The sequence below is a fragment of the Rhincodon typus genome, chromosome 1 (genome assembly GCF_021869965.1).
Source record: "Rhincodon typus isolate 14 chromosome 1, sRhiTyp1.1, whole genome shotgun sequence".
Classification (NCBI taxonomy): Eukaryota; Metazoa; Chordata; class Chondrichthyes; order Orectolobiformes; family Rhincodontidae; genus Rhincodon; species Rhincodon typus.
This window is the reverse complement of record NC_063332.1, coordinates 27063508-27081000: the sequence shown is the minus strand read 5'-3', so window position 1 is coordinate 27081000 and position 17493 is coordinate 27063508. Positions and strand designations below refer to the sequence as shown.

At 41.6% G+C, this 17493-nt stretch overlaps 1 protein-coding gene across 1 annotated transcript in view; it reads left to right on the top strand.

The window, feature by feature from the left end:
- Positions 1–17493, top strand: part of loxhd1a (lipoxygenase homology PLAT domains 1a) — a 131150-nt gene that overhangs the window by 83648 nt on the left and 30009 nt on the right. The window contains exons 21-29 of the mRNA XM_048603627.1: positions 1708–1841; positions 2720–2868; positions 3904–4008; positions 5166–5294; positions 7100–7264; positions 9892–10073; positions 14328–14444; positions 16797–16959; positions 17218–17246. Coding sequence (XP_048459584.1) covers positions 1708–1841; positions 2720–2868; positions 3904–4008; positions 5166–5294; positions 7100–7264; positions 9892–10073; positions 14328–14444; positions 16797–16959; positions 17218–17246 — 1173 coding nt within the window. The remainder of the gene's footprint in view (positions 1–1707; positions 1842–2719; positions 2869–3903; positions 4009–5165; positions 5295–7099; positions 7265–9891; positions 10074–14327; positions 14445–16796; positions 16960–17217; positions 17247–17493) is intronic.

Below are 17493 nucleotides of genomic sequence, written 5' to 3'. Positions count from 1 at the left end.
AATAAATGCCAAAGTTGCATTTGCCTTCCTAACTACTGACTCCGCAAGTTTACCTTGACAGAATCCTGGACTAGAACTCCCAAGTCTCTTTGCACTTCAGCCTTCTGAATTTTCTCCCCATTTAGAAAATAGTCCATGCTTCTATTCTTCTTACCAAAGTGTATGACCTCACACTTTCCCACGTTGTACTCCATTTGCCACTTCTTTGCCCACTGTCCTCACCGGTCCAAATCCTTCTGCAGCCTCCCTGCATCTTCAATACTACCTGTCCCTCCACCTATCTTTGTATTGTCTGCAAACTTAGCCAGAATGCCCACAGTTCCTTCATCTAGATCATTAATGTATAAAGTAAAAAGTTGTTGTGGTCCCAACACTGACCCTTGCGGAACACCACTTGTCACTGGCTGCCATCCTGAGAAAGACCCTTTTAATCCCCACTCTCTGCTTTCTGCCAGACAGCCAATCTTCTATCCATGCTAGCACCTTGCCTCTAAAACCATGGGCCCTTATCTTACTCAGCAGCCTCCTGTGCGGCACCTTGTCAAAGGCCTTCTTGACGTCCAGGTAGATAACATTCATTGGCTCTCCTTGGTCTAACCTGCTCATTAGTTCCTCAAAGAACTCTAACAGATTTTTCAAGCATGACCTTCCCTTGATGAAACCATGCTGACTTTGCCCTGTTTTATCATGCACTTCCAAGTATTCAGAAATCTTATCCTTCACAATGGACACTAAAATCTCACCCACAACTGAAGTTAGGCTATTCGGCCTGTAATTTTCAGTCTTTTGCCTTACTCTCTTTTTAAATAGGGATGTCATGTTAGCAATTTTCCAGTCCTCTGGGACCCTCCCTGCCTCTAGTGATCTGATTTGAAAGATCACGACTAATGCTTCTACTATCTCTTCAGCTATGTCCTTAAGAACTCTGGGGTGGAATCCACCTGGGTCAGGTTACTTATCCACCTTCAGGCTATTCAGTTTTTCTAGCATCTTCTCCTTGGTGATGGTCACTATCGTCAGCTCTGCCCCCTGATTCTCTTGAATTTTTGGGATATTACTCGTGTCTTCCACTGTGAAGATTGATGCAAAGTAATTATTGAGTTCCTCAGCCATTTCCTTGTTCCTCACTACTATCTCTCCAGCATCATTTTCCAGCAGTCCAATGTCCACTTCTGCCTCTTTTTTGCCATTCATGTATCTAAAGAAACTCTCACAGTCCGCCTTTATATTACTGACCAGCTTACCCTCATATTTAATCTTTTTTTTTTGTTCCCCTCTGTTGGTCTTTGTAAGCTTCCCAATCTCGGGTTTCCACTGCCCTTCACTACATTCTATGCTTTCTATTTTGCTTTTATGCTATCTCTGACTTCCCTAGTCAGCCAACATCTTAAAGGACAAAAGTGAATTAGATAAGCATTGAGGCTTAAGGTGGAAATTCCAGAGTTTAGGGACTTGACAGCACAACTAGCAAAGACGGAAATATTAAAATCAGGGATGCAGAAGAGGTGAAGTTTAAATGAATGTATGAATAATGTTTAATAATGAATGTATGAATATTATGTTTAAATGAACCCATGAATATATCAGGATTATGGACAGTACTCAAAATACACAAAAAGGATGGACAAATTTGTCCCCTGATCACTCTAGGATGTTTGAGCTTTTTAAAACATTCTTGCTATTGTTATATTTTGATTTTCAATGTAGGAAGATATATTTTTGATCAAAGCCATTGACCTTGGTGTATTAAGGAAACTACGCATTCGACATGATAATACGGGAGGAAATGCTGCCTGGTTTCTGGACAGGGTGGAAATTGTTGATGAAAAGGATGACACTACGTGAGTATCAATGTCTACAAAGTGTGAGGGTTAGAATTCTAGCTTTCGTATTATGTCAGAAATTTTTCCTCTAGTTTACAAACACTTTTCTCATTCCTATACCAATGTGTTGTGTTCAACAAAATCAATTATATATCTGAAGCCAGAAAACATTCTAATTCTATCTTAATCTGTCCATCTGGTTTCTGCAAAGTGGTATATTTATTGAGAATGTAATAAGAAGAATGTTTCAAAAATTTTTGAACCTTTTCTGTCAGAAAACTGACAAGGTCATCTATTCACCATCCATTATTTGCCATAAAGCATTAAAAATCAATCCCATACTGTGGGATTGGAATCACATAATGGGGGAGGGGATGGTAGATTCTACATTTGTGTCCAGTTGGGTGTTACAAAATAAAGAAAAAGATTTCAGTGTATTTTTCTGACATTGGTCCACATGCTATCAATTTTATTTCATCCAAATCTAAATATCCTATCATGAGATTGAATTCATAGCCTTTTAGAAGGCAGTTCTCCTTTGACAACCATACTCAATCTATGTCATATTAATTACTTCCTGATTTACTAATATTTGTTGGCCACTAGTAATGCATCATTTTCTAATTGATATCTGCTGTAAAATTACTGATGGTGCTTTGGACCAATCATATTAATCAGAAATAGTAGTAATCAGAGCAAGGATTAGGCTGTTTATCCTTGGTTAAATAATCCGTTAATAAAAATTACAAGTAACTCACTAAACAACGTACTGTGAACTGATTTCTGTAATTTGGATTTTCCATTTACTGCACAGATTTATTTGAAACTATCATGAGGGGGTGGGGTTAGAAAGAAATAGTTATGCAATATCATTCACGAATTTGCTATTTCACCAGGTATTTCTTCCCTTGTGAACGATGGTTAGCTGTTGATGAAGATGATGGCCAGATAGCAAGAGAGCTTGTTCCTGTAGATGAGGCATTCCTGAACAAAGATTCAGACAGAACAGATCAATCTCAGGCAACACTTGGCCTTGAACAGAAAGGTAAGAAAAGTTGTCGAAGAAACAAATCCTTTTTTCAGCCTCACAACCAATGTGATGCATTTGAGTTTAAGTTCCAACCAGAGACATATTTTGTGACCCAAGGTATTTTCTTAAATATTCTGCTGCCATTGTTCCTTGTGATAAGATTCTTAAGGGGCTTGGCAGGGATAAATGCTGAGTGGAAGTTTCCCCTCATGGAAGACTCTGGGACCAGAAGGGTTAGTCTCAGAATTAAGGAGTGCCAGTTTAAATGAGATGAAGACAAGAGGAAACTCGAGAGGGTTGTGAGTCTTTGGAACTCATTGCCGCAGAGTTATGGGCAGAGTCCTTATGTATATTTAAGGCTAAGATAGATAGATTCTCGATCAGTAAGGGAATCAAGGGTTATGGGAAAGATCAGGAAAGTGGTCGTGAGGAATGCCAGATCAGCCATTCTCCTATTGAATGGCAGAGCCAGGTCCTTTATTCATTCACGGGATGAGGGTGTTGCTGGCTAGGCAGCAATTATTGCCCCTCCCTGATTGCCGAGAGCAGTTATGAGTCAACCATATTGCTGTGGGTCTGGAGTCAGAAGTAGGCCAGACTAGGTAAGGTTGGCAGTTTCCTTCCCTAAAAGATATTAGTGAACCAGATGGGTTTTACCGACAATTGCTAATGGATTCACGGTCATCAGGTCTTAAACTGACATTAAGAGATTCAAGCAAGAGCAGCAGTTTTCTCCTGGTGTTAAGCCCAATATTTATCCCTCAACCACAACCCTAAACAGACTTCCTGGTTATTTACTATGTAGGAGATTACCTTGTGCAAATTGACTGCCATATTTTCCTACATTGATTATACTTCAAAAGTACTTAATTGGTGAGGAGGTGCTTTGGTATGTGTTGAGGATGTGAAATAGGCATACTTTCTGTAAGCAGTGTACCTCGATGAAGGTGGTGGAAGCTGATCCAGCATGCCAACATCTGATTAGTTCTGTAAAGGTGATTGAAGTTTGACCAGCCCAATAAATAACCAGACATCTTTTGTTCCTAACAGCTCAGTCCACCACCTACACTGTGAGGGTAAAAACTGGGGAGAAGAAGAATGCTGGGACAGATGCCAATGTGTTCATCACCCTGTTTGGTGAGAAGGATGACACAGGTATGATGATTCAACTGGATGAACTTTGGAGAACATTTTAAGGAACCATTGCCAAGTACTCAGTATTTAGTCTTGGAAGAAGAGTAAGGTGCTAAGCAGAATGAGAATTGACAGGAAGGGCTGCCACTCTCCGTGTGTTGTGGTAAATAGTTACGGAGCTTTTTTAGCAAAAGCTGGGCACATACAAGCTGGGTGCCCTTTGTAAATAATAGATAGTATAAGATAAGCAGAGAAATTGAAAATGGGGCCATTAGAAACAGAAGGAATGTAAAGAAGATTGTGAATCTATATAAATGGGGAGCATTTTGGTTAATTGTAATCTCTATTTTCGGCTTGCTAAAATGTTAATTTCCCTACTTTCATGAGATATGAGCAATGATCCGAGTGCTGAGCAACTCCTTTATGTATCTCTGTCTGGTCAAAAAAATGCAGTTTCTGCTACTCCCTGCTTTCTAAGGGACATTTTGTATCTCTTGCTGCCTCTTTAATCACATGGATTTTAAAATAGGGTCATGGATTCATAGAGATATACAGCATGGAAACAGACCCTCCATCCAACTCGTCCATGCCGACCAGATATCCTAAGTTACTATAGTCCTATTTGTCAGCATTTGGCCCATTTGCTTCAAACCCTTCCTATTCATAAACCTATCCAGATGCATTTTAAATGCTGTAATTGTACCAGCCTCCTCCACTTTCTCTGACAGTTTATCCCAAACACGCACCACCCTCTGTGTGAAAAGGTTGCCCCTTTGGTCCCTTTTAAACCTTTCCCCTTTCACCTTAAACCTATGCCCTCTAGTTTTGGACTCCCCCACCCTGGGGAAAAGACCTCGACTATTCACCCTATCCATGCCCCTCATGATTTTATAAACCTCTATAATGTCACCCCTCGGTCTCTGAAATGCTAACCTGCCTAACTTGAAGTGCTTTATCAAAAGCCTTTCAAAGGTTCACACTCACAATATTGACTGCAGTATCTTCATCCACACATTCTATTACCACAAAAACTGCCATGGTGGGATCTGAACTCTCACTCTGTGCATTATTAATGCAGAGCTCGACATTACTACAGCACCACCATATCTGACCTGTGTTGGCAGCTGATTGATTACAATACCCTAAATTATTTAACAAGTTTTTATCACTAAATTTAGGAATTGTCAACCTCAAGGCGTCGAAAACTTACAAAAATAAGTTCGAGAAAGGAAATATTGATGAATTCACTATCGAGGCTGTGGACATTGGACCACTGAAAAAAATCCGAATTGGACATGATAATCGTGGTAAGTCCTGAAGTGATGTTACAGAGACTCGGTGCCATAAGGAAATTAGGGGCAGGAGGAGACCATTCAGCCCTTTGAGCCTGCTCTGCTATGTAGATCATGACTGATCAACACCACATTCCCATGCTAACTCCATATCTTTTGATGTCAATGGTAACTGGAAATCTATCAATCTTTATCTTTAATTTATGTAAAGACTTAACTTCCACCACTCTCTGAGATTCATCATCCTCTGAGTGAAGAAATTCCTGGGTCACTTCAGCCCTAAATGTCTTGTCCCTTGGTTCTAGCCTCTAAGGCTGGAGAAAAGAAGCCATTCCATCTAGCCCTTTAAGCATGTGCTTCATTTTTACAAGATCACCTTTCAGTTTGCTAAACTCTAGTGAATACAGGCCCAGTTTCCTCAATATCTCCTCCTGGACAATTTCATCATCCCTGGCATCAGTCTGGTGAATACCACTGTCCTCTCTATGGCAAATATATCCTTCCTGAGGTAGGGGACCAGAACTGCACACAGTACTCCAGGTGAGGTATCACCAATATTTTATATAATTGAAGCAAAACTTCTTGGCCTCTTAACTCAATTCTTTTTGTGATAAAAGTTACCACCCTGGGAAGGGATAGAAACTTGCTGTTTATGTCAGCTTGTTCCTGAGTGCATACACTGCGCTGCCATCTCTGATGATGGTGGTATTTGGGTCATTGTTTTCAAAGTCTGATTCATTGAAAATTACTAAGACTAGGCTGTGGGACATGTCTCATAATTTTGGCACAAACACCCCGTATGTTAGTAAGGAGAACTTTGTAGGGTCAACAGGACTGTGTATGCCAATGTCATTTCTGGTGCCTTGCTACATCCAGTTTCACTATTTCAATCAGGCTTTCTCATGGTTAGATACAACAGCTATGCATTAACATTACCTGAGACTGTCCCTGTGAAGAAATTGAAGAATTCCCAACCTGAATGGATAGGCCTTTTGACAATGAGCTTAAGGGGGTGTTAGTTTTCAGTGGCCATGCTTCCCTCTCCATCTCCCCCAGCAACTCTTTGAAAAAACAAAACTGCCCTGGATGAGTCAGGAGCCTGAAATAACCTTAGCAATGTGATGTGTGAAACGCATTCAGGCTGCCTCCCAACACTTTGAAAATAAACCCGTGATTCTGACAACATGACACAATAAAACTTGGCTCCTTTCTGCTTTCGTTTAGCTCCTTTCTGCCTGAATGGTGTCTTATACAAATTGTGATGTCTACACTGTGAAAGAAGTACTGAAATTATATTTAAAGAGTCTGTGTTCCTAGACAAAAAGAAATGCTGCCACCATCCTAAATAACAGTGCCAAATGCTGGCTACTTAAGAGTTTGAAGTTGAGCAAAAGGTATAGAAACATTTCTTCTGTATGTCTTCTAATGGAACATATCCAACTCATTCTGTTGTGATCGCAGAATTGTTGCAGTGCAACAGGAGGCCATTCGGCCCATTGTGCCTACACTGGTAACTTACTTTAACCAAAACATAAGTACCCAGGATGAAGCATCCATGAAATTTCTGCATAACTCCCAAGGTAGCCAGCAACTTTAGAATTTAATCTTTAACATTATCAACCATATAATTATGATTTGCAAGTTGTACCTCTCATTTGACAGTTTATGGATCTAGCAGGGCTGTTTCCATAGGGTTTCTTACTTGTTTGTCCCTGTCCGTACTTATTCTTTTGACCGTAATAAACATTTCTCCTTTATGTGTTTAAGTGAAATTCCAATTTAACACCTGAATCGTTGACTGCTCCTGTGTGTTCTTTTAGGAGGCTGTGCTGGTTGGTTTTTGGATTGGGTAGAAATTGATGCCCCATCACTTGGACAAATACTGCACTTCCCATGTGGACGTTGGTTGGATAAAGCTGAGGATGATGGATATATAGTACGGGACCTCTTCCCTGCAGATCTACAAACTAAAGACTATGTTCCATGTATGTTGCATTTTTCTGATTAAGTGGGATGGGATACACTGTTCTTAATATAGACAAAGCAGCCATTTCTGTTAAGAAAGCATCTAAATTCAGTTGTTGGGGATCAATGAGAAATGTTATGGTAGTTATGATTTTGTATAATGTGAGTAAACAGGAAGTCGTTCTGTCAATTAGAATTCCATGTATACTTTACAAGTGAACTGGATGGTACCCTTACCCTAGGAATCTCAAATCCCATACTTCTCCTTCTTTTGTGATTTTCATCCTTTCAGTTCTTTTTCTCTTTCTGATCTAAAGTGAAACATTCAGCTGCTTTGCGTTTCAACTGAGAGATATGCTCACTCTGACAGGGGCTTGAAGGAAATTGCTTAGGATGCCTTCACAAATCCAGTCCTCTCTGACTTTTCAAGGAATATACACAACTTGCCAACACATTCAGTACTTGCAATGTGAGGTCAACTGCCAGCTGAGTCCTTGCAAGAAAACCATGCTTTTTTTTTCTGAACAAATAAAAAGTTTAAGAAAAAAGGCAGCTGGAGTTTTTTTGTAGTGAAAAGGGTGGAAGTGTGCTTTTCAGAATGAAGATCAATAACTAGTGGTGTTCTGCAGGGATCAGTGCTGGGACCTTTGTTGTAATATATATAAATGATCTGGAGGAAAATGTAGGTGGTCTGATTAGTAAGTTTTCAGATGACACCAAAATTGGCAGAGTTGCAGATAGTGAGGAGGATTGTCAAAGGAAACAGTGGGATATAGATAGATTGCAGATTTTGGCAGAGAAATGGCAGAATGAGTTTAACTCAGACAAATGCAAAGTGGTGCACTTTGGAAGATCAAATTCAGGTGTGAATTATACAATAAATGGCAAAACCCTTAGGAGCATTGACATACAGAGGGATCTGGGCGTACAGGCCCACAGATCCCTGAAAGTGGAACACAGGTGGATAAGGTGGTCAAGAAGCATGCAGCATGCTTGCCTTCTTTGGCAGGGGCATTGAATATAAAAGTCGGCAACTTGTGTTATGGCTTTATAAAACTTTAGTTAGGCCACATTTGGAATATTGCATGCAGTTCTTGTAGCCACGCGACCAGAAGGATGTGGATACTTTGGAGAGAGTGCACAGAAGGTTTGCCAGGATGTTGCTTGGTCTGAAGGGTTTTAGTTGTGAGGAGAGGTCGGATAAACTCAGATTGTTTTCATTGGATAGATAGAGGCTAAGAGGCGACCTGATAGATGTCTACAAAATTACGAGAGGCAAAGATATGGTGGATTGTCAGAGTCCTTCTCCCAGGGTGGAAAGGTCAATTACAAGAGGGCATAGGTTCAAGGTGAGAGGGGGAAGGTTTAGGGGAGAAGTGCAAGGAAAATTTTAAGCACAGAGGGTGTGGGTACCTGGAATGCACTGCCAGTGGAGGTGGTGGAAGCAGGCACGTTAGCAACATTTAAGGCATATCTTGATAGATACATGAACGGGAGGCAATAGAAACTGCGTTTAGGCCATAAGCAGTGGTTTAAATAAGGACTAGGAATCAACAGGCTTGGTGGGCTGAAAGATTTGTTCCTGCACTGTATTGTTTTTTGTTCTTTGAAAGCTTGGTTTCTTAGCTTTAAGATAATATTGTTGCTGTTTAAATGGAATGTTGTTTTGAAACTCCTGACTGGATTTTCTGCCTCCCTTGCAGTTGTGGAAAGGGCTGGAAAATTGCTGTACATGCCCTACTATCATGTGCAACACTCCAATTTCATGCTCCCAGACCGGAGCAGTGCATATTATACTTGTCCAATAAAGGGCAGATACATTGAAACAATACTAAATGGTGGAATCCTCCAGTGCATGTCACAGGATTTGTGTCTTTATAAAGCTCAGGATACGGTGATGGGTTCAATGAAAAGAAGGGGAAGGAGGCACTTGTAGAGATTAAACAGCAATAATTAGGCCAAGTGGTCTTTTTCTGTGCTGTAAATGCCAAGAGAGACACGTGTTAGTTGTGGCCCTTCTATTCCATCATTGATATAGTGACGGAAAAAGCCCAAAGTTATTGTTCTGCCAGATCTGAGCAATCGCTCACAGAACAATGGAAAAGAAACTAAATCTTATGGAGGTATTTGTGTCCCTCTGCTTCCAGTGTAATGGTACTCCCTCGTGGAGAATGGAGAGATCCCTATTAATAATAATGTTGAAGTCAGGGATAGGTTTGCAGTCAGGAGTGCATCTGCATAATGGGGAATCCACGTGAAGCAGCAGCAAAAGATACCGCCTTCCATTGTTTCTAAAAACAAGTAATTTGTGGTGACATACTCACTCAAACACAGAATTGAGAGGTAACACCACAACCTAAAAGGAATTCTTGAAAGCAGACTTTTATTTAGAAAGTAAAAACTTGGACAGCTGGATTTTAAGGGCACTTTGAAATCAAGATTCCCCTTTGAAAGGGAGACTGATGATGTGATTCCTTCTTTGCTGAACATAGCACTGACAAAGTAATATTTCTTCATGTCCCATGAACTGGTGTCTTGCCCAATCAGTCCTTTCTAAGGAAATACATGTCTTTCTGAATCTGAATTTAACCTCTGAGGTATGAAAGCACAATATCTGAAACTGTGCTTCTCTACTTTTCTGTTGCAGTTGTTCCATATGAGATCACTGTTTACACCTCTGATATTTATGGAGCTGGCACTGATGCTGATGTCTTCATCGTCCTTTATGGAAGAGATGGCGTTTGTACCCATCAGAAGTCTTTATGTGTTAACAAGCGGGAGCGAAAGATGTGCTTTGAAAGAGGCGCTGTAAATAAGTTTGTTGTAGAGGTGCACACATATTTCTTTTAAAATTTAAATCACATTGTTTAGTTTAAAAAGTTGAGTTCACTGTGACCAGTGATGTTATTGAGCTTGCCCAGAACTATCCAATCAATTTGTAGTATTATCCTAAATAAAAACCAAAAGAACTGCGGATGCTGGAAATCAGAAACAAAAACAGAAATTGCTAGAAAAGGTCAGCAGGTCTGGCAGCATCTGTGGAGAGAAATCAGAGCTAATGTTTTAGGTCCAGCGACTCTTCTTCAGAACTGTACTAATATCCTAATTGATTACTGTGAGGTACTTGAGAGACTGGGAGAATGCAGGTACACAGATCACTAAAATGTCATGAACAGGAGCATAAAATGAGGGGGGAGATGGTGCTATAGTGGTAACGTCACTGAGAAACCTAGGTTAACGCTCTGGGTACAAGTATTAAAATCTCCCCATGATGGTTGGAGGAATTTAATTTCACTTCATTCAATTTCACTAATGTCTTTCAGGGAAGAATATTCCATGGCCTCACCTGGTCTAGCCTCCATGTACCTCCAGATCTTCAGCAATGTAGTTGCTTCTTAACTGCCCTCTGATTTGGCCCAGCAAGCCACTCAGTTCTAATAATCAATACACAGTCTCAACAAAGAAACGAAATCAAACAGACCTCCTGGCATCAATCTTAGAGACCAGAAACAACAATGGCAAAAACAGCACTGTTGACCCTGCAAAGTCCTCCTTGCTAATCTGGGGCTAGTGCCAAAATCAGGAAAGCTCTCACAGACTAGTTAAGCAAGAGCCTGGCATGGTCGTACTCATAGATTCATACCTGACAGACAATATCCCAGACACCACCATCACCATCCCTGGATATGTCCTGTCCCACTGGCAGGACAGACCCAGCAGAGGTGGCCGTATGGTGGTATATAGTTGGAAGGGAGTTGCCTTGGGGGTCATCAACATTGACTGCGGACCTCATGAAGTCTCACGGCTTCAGGTTAAACATAAGCAAGGAAACCCCCTGCTGATTACCACATACTGTCCTCCCTCAGCTGATGAATCTGTACTCCTCTATGTTGAATAACACTTGGAGGAAACACTGAGGGTGGCAAGGGCACAAAATGTACTCTGGGTGGGGGATTTCAATGTCTGCTATCAAAAGTGGCTCAGCAGCAGTACTACTGATTGAGCTGGTCAGGTCCTAAAGGACATAGCTGCTAGACTGGGTCTGCAGCAGGTGGTGAGGGAACCAACAAGAGGGAGAAACATATTTGACCTCATCCCTACCAATCTGCCATTGCAAATGCGTCTGTCCATGACAGTATCAGTAAGAGTGATCGCTGCACAGTCCTTGTGGAGACGAAGTCCCATCTTCACATTGAGAATACCCTCCATTGTGTGTGTGGCACTATCACTTGTGCTAATTGGGACATGCTATGAACAGATCTAACAACTAAAAAAAAGACATCTGTGAGGTGCTGTGGGTCATCAACAAAATCATACACCAACACAATCTGCAACCACATGGCTCATCATATTCCCCCACTCAACCATAAGCATTAAGCCAAGGGATCAACACTGGTTCAATGAAGAGTGCAGGAGAGCATGCCAGGAGCAGCACTAGGGGTACCTCAAGATGAGGTGTCAACCTGGTGAAGCTACCAATCAGGACAACTTGCATGCCAAACAGCATAAGGGGCAAGTGAAAGACAGAACTAGCAATCGCCCAACCAATGCAGTCTTTCCACAGCCATCTGGTCATGAATGGTGGTGGACAATTAAACAACCTCACTGAAGGAGGAAGCTTCATAAATAACGCTATCTTCAATGATTGAAGAACCCAACACATCAGTGCAAAAAATAAGGCCAAGGCTTCCTAACAATCTCCACAAAGATGTGCTGAGGGGATGATCCATCTCGGACTCCTCCAGTGATCCGCAGCATCACAGGTGCTAGTTTTCGGCCAATTCAGTTCACTTCATGTGATATCAAGTAACGATCAGAAGTATTGAATACTACAAAGGCTATTGGCCCTGACAATATTCCTGCAAAAGAAGTAAAGATATATGCTCCAGAACTTGCCGCTCTCCTAGCCAAGCTGTTCCAGTACAGTTACAACTCTGGCATCTACACGACAGTATGGAAAATTGCACAGATATGTCCTGTACACAAAAAAACAGGACAAATCCAATCCAACCAATAACCACCCCATCAGTCTACCTTGATCATCAGTAAAGTGATGGAAGGTGTCAGTAACAGTGCTATCAAGCAGCACCTGCTCAGCAATAACCTGCTCAGTGACGCCCAGTTTGGGTTCCGCTAGGGCCACTCAGCTTCTGACCTCATTACAGCCTTGGTTCAAACATGGACAAAAGAGCCAAATTCCAGAGGTGAAGTGAGAGTGACTGTCCTTGACATCAAGGCCACATTTGACTGAGTGTGCCATCAAGAAGGCCTAGTAAAACTGGAATCAAAGGGTATTGGGGGCAAAATCTATACTGGTTGGGGTCATACCTGGCACGTAGGAAGATGGTTGTGGTTTTTGGTGGTCAATCATCTCAGCTCCAGGACATCTCAACAGGAGTTCCTCAGGGTAGTGTTCTAGGGCCAATCATCTTCAACTGCTTCACCAATGACCTTCCCTCATAAGGTCGGAAGTGGGAATGTTTGCTGATGATTGCATAATGTTCAGCACCATTCGTATCTCCTCAGATACAGAAGCAATCTATGTTCAAGGTAACTAGATCTGGACAATATCCACGCTTGGGCTACAAGTGGCAAGTAACATTCATGCCACACAAATGCCAGGCAATGACCATCTCTAATGAGAGACAATCTAGCCTCCATCCAGTTACCATCACTGAATACCCCACTATCAATGTCCTGGGGGTTACCATTGACCAGAAACTCAACTGGACTCGCCAATATAAACACAGTGACTACAAGTGCAGGTCAGAGACTAGGAATACTGTGGCGAATAACTCACTCACTGACTCCCCAAAGTCCATTCACTATCTACAAGCCACACATTAAGTGTGTGATGGAATGTTTTCTAATTGCCAGGATGGGTGCAGATTCAACAATACTTAAGAAGTTTAACACTGTGTGGGACAAAGCAGCCTGGTTGATTGGCACTATATCCACAAGCATCCCCTCCCTCCACCACTGACACTCAATCGCAGAAGTGTGTACTATCTACCAGATTCGCCAAAAATCCTTAGACTTCAAAACCTACGACCACTTCCATCTAGAAGGACAAGGGCAGTAGATACGTGGGAATACCACCACCTGCAAGTTTCCCTCCAAATTGCTCACTATTCTGACTTGGAAATGTATCACCGTTCCTTCACTGTCACTGGGTCACAATCCTGGAACTCCTGCCCTAATCACATTGTGGGTCTACCTACAGCATGTGGACTGTAATGGTTCAAGAAGGCAGCTCGCCACCACCTTCCCAAGGGAACTAGGCATGGGAAACAAATGCTGGCCCAGCCAATGACACCCAAGTCTCATAAGCGTATTTAGACTCCCAGAAGGCATTTGACAAGTAACCTCACAAGACATTAAATCATAAGAGCACACAGCAGTGGAAGTAGTATATTGGCTCATGGGGATAAAGGGTTATTTTTCAGCTTGGCAACCTGTGACCAGTGGGGTTCTACAGGGATCAGTGCTGGGACTGCAACTGTTTACAATGTATATTAATGACTTGGAGGAAGCAAGTGAATGTACTGTAGGCAGATTTGCAGATGATACAGTAATATGTGGAAAGGCAGGTTGTGAGAGGGATACAGTTTACAGAGAGAGAGACAACAGTGTGGAGCTGGAGGAACACAGCAGGCCGGCAGCATCTGAGGAGCAGGAAAGTTGATGTTTCGGATCGGGAACCTTCTGTTTTTCTGAAGAAGGGTCCTGACCTGAAACGTCAACTTTCCTGCTCCTCTGATGCTGCTTGGCCTATTGTGTTCATCTAGCTCTACACCTTGTCATCTCTAGATACGTCTTGGCAGTTGGACAACGGGTTAATAGACTTTTGTAGACAAACTTCTCCTAAGTGCTACCACAAAGGAAACCTGACACCACTCAGACAAACAAAGGATCTCTGACCCCCTAAGGATACCTGATGTGCCCGCATCCCTCCTGCTTCAAAGGATCCTTGACCCGCATCCTCAAGGTGTACTGGGATCAGATCCAAAGGATATCCGAAATAACTTTGAGGAAAATATTAATATATTTTTAACATGCTGATAGAATCACCTTTCCTTTTAGTTGGAGGATGTTGGTGAGTGCATCGAGAAGATTCGAATTGGACACGATGGTCGAGGCATCAACTCTGGGTGGCACTTGGACCGTGTGGAAATCCGACGACTCCTGCAGAAGGGGAAGGTCAGTGAAACTATAGATAATAGTTTAAATTCAAACATGTCAAATAGCTTTCTGGATGAAATATTACTGATGTTGATATAATAGCAAATTTAATTTCTCCCCCCGGAGAATGTGTCTAATGTGTTTGCATAAAATTCCATTGTGTACTACGTGAGTGTGGGAGTGTGGGGGGAAGTGGCGAGGGTTTCTATGCCAATTCAGCCGGGTCGATTTGGGTGGTTTGGTGAGAGCCAAGTGGCTGCCAGTTTATAAGGTGACCTGGATGGAAAGGCTGCCTCCAGGCCCCAGAATTGTATTTAAAATTAACCATAGAGATAAACATAAACATAAAGATTATAACATCCTTCCTGCTCGCAGCCCCAAATTCCTATCGCACTCCATTCTCCATCCATGTCAACCACTATGCCAAATGTGCCCTTGTACCTACCTCTGATGCTATCATAGTCAATATCCCATGGTCCCTCATGCCCCAAATGCCCCCATACATCCCAAAGGCCCTTTCTAAACCCCCTTGCCAACTCAATGCTAACTCATAAACCCACTATTGCTCTTCTCTTTCCATGCCAAGCACCTAAAATTCAGCATGGCATTAAGTAGGAGGCATCCTGACAGAAAATAAAGTTATCAGTCGATTGGTGATTTTACTATTTAGAAAAAAAACCCCAAAAATGCAATAAACTACAATAAACTATTCAACTAAAACAATTAACTAATCACTCATGGCAACAAACAGTTTGCGTAAGTGTTCAAACTCTAATATAAAAAAACCTCATGTTTTTTAATTGTTCAGTGCTTAATCATTATATCAATAAACATTTCCATCCAATTAACAATTGGAGCAGTCCATCAATAGGCACCCCATAATGAAAGTGAGAGTTTGGGAAATCAATCATCCAGTAAAAATCCTGTAATTGATTTGTGTGAACAGATAACCTGAAATACCTAGCATCTTTGTTTTAACTCCACACATTTTTTCGTCTAATTCCTTGACAGTTCTGTGAGTTTCAATGAGTTTATACACTTTTCAGACACAAGCATGCCTTTTCACTGTCCATAGAAGTCTCAGAACTGGATCCTTCTCCAAACCAGCCAAATGTAAAATATTCCTCTAGCTCTCAGTCCTCACACTCCCTCATGATTCCTTATCTTCAAAGACTCTCCACGTCCCACCAATACTGATCCTTGCACCTAATGCTCTGTGCTCATCCCTATAGCCCCTCATAACCTGTATGCAGCTCGGTGCCTTCTAGCCCTCTTTGTGACCCCTCAAACTTCTATGACAGTGTGCCAACATAGTGCCAACGTCCACCACCCACACTTTTCTACTTCACCAGCGTGCTAACACATTTGGTATACACACATACCCATGCACATAACAGAAAAAATAAAGATCAATTGCCTAATATTCTATAGTGCAGTTTACACCCAACTCTTAGTCATAAAACACTTCTAGATACTTCTTGGCAGTTGGACAGTTCCAAGGGACTTATGGACCTTTCATAGCCAATCAAAAATTAACAGTTCTGAAGGGTACCCTACATGTCACCTTCAAAATATACATGACAGCTACCCACCCACGCAAAGGATCCCTGATCACCAAAGGTACTGGACGTGCCCATATCCTTTCTAAGCAAACACTCCCTGACCCGCCATCTCCAAGTTGTACTGTGTCCAGATCCAAAGGATATCCAAAATAACTGCTCTTGCTTGATCTGTCTCCACGTTCTGAGTTCCAGACACCAGAGGCTCCAATTTAAATAGTCAGCTGTCTCCAGGAGCTGCATACCTGAGAACTATGGAGCACCCACGTGGGAATAAAATTAAATAACAGAGAGAATTCAATTTTGAATTATTTTTCATGCATGTGAAAAGGCTAAACAAGTCTTTAACTTTAAAATTCAAATAATATATTTGTTTATACAGCATCTTGCATGGCTTCAGGATGTTGTGATCTGTTTTAGAACCAAATAACTATTTTAGAAATATATTCAATGTTTTGGAGGATAAATGGCAGTTAACTTATGAATAGTCATGCATCAAAAACATTAATGAGGTGGGTGGCTAAGTAATAGTTCCTTGGTTTTATTGATTGAAGTACAGGTGTTGGCCAGAACATCCACTGTGTCCTTCTTCAAATAATTTAATATCTGTCTGGGAGCAGACAGTATCTCCAATAATACTGTGCTTCTCCAAAATGCAGTGAGGCATTTGAATGGATCATATGGTTGAATCCTGCAGTAAGGGTTGAACCTATGACTTTCTGAACAAGAGTACGACCACCAAGTCAAGAAATTTAGAACAGTGAATTTGCATATATGGCCAGCTTTATCCTCTGTTCTAATTGCATGCTAGGGCTCAGCGACAATTATTTTCCCCTGTGAACGCTGGCTGGCAAAGTCCGAAGATGATGGAGAAATCATCCGAGAGCTGGTGCCTTTGGAGATCATTCAAAAGAAGCTGCTGAAAGATGGGACACTGAAGCATAGTGAGTCTACAGTGGACGATGCCCTGGAAAGTGAGTATATTATTTGTACGCTGAAGGGGAGTTGACAAATAGAAGATGAGTGAAAGTTTTGGTTCTTTCGGGTCAGTGCCGTGAACTGTTACCTCTGCCTCTTTCCCCGGAGATGCTGCCAGACTTGCTGGGTGTTTCCAGCTTGTGAATGTATTTCCAGCATCTGCAATATTTCACTTTTATATGGGTCTGAGATGCTTGTACCAAGGAATAACAGGACACGGTGTCACAGTTATGATCTGCCATATTCCTCTTCAGTTTACTACCTGCTGCTTTACATGATGAGAGTGAATATTCAGTTAATATCATGAAGTGTGCCTAAGAGGGGGAAAAAAAACAGGTTTATCTCTTTATGTCTTCTTCTGAAATAACTGACTGCCTCCCTGGGCAATAAGTCTGTGAATATAGTATTCGAAATAAACAATGCAAGAAATTAAAACTAATATTAAGACCAGAGATAGTAGGAACTGCAGATGCTGGAGAATCCGAGACAACAAGGTGCAGGGCTGGATGAACACAGCAGGCCAAGCAGCA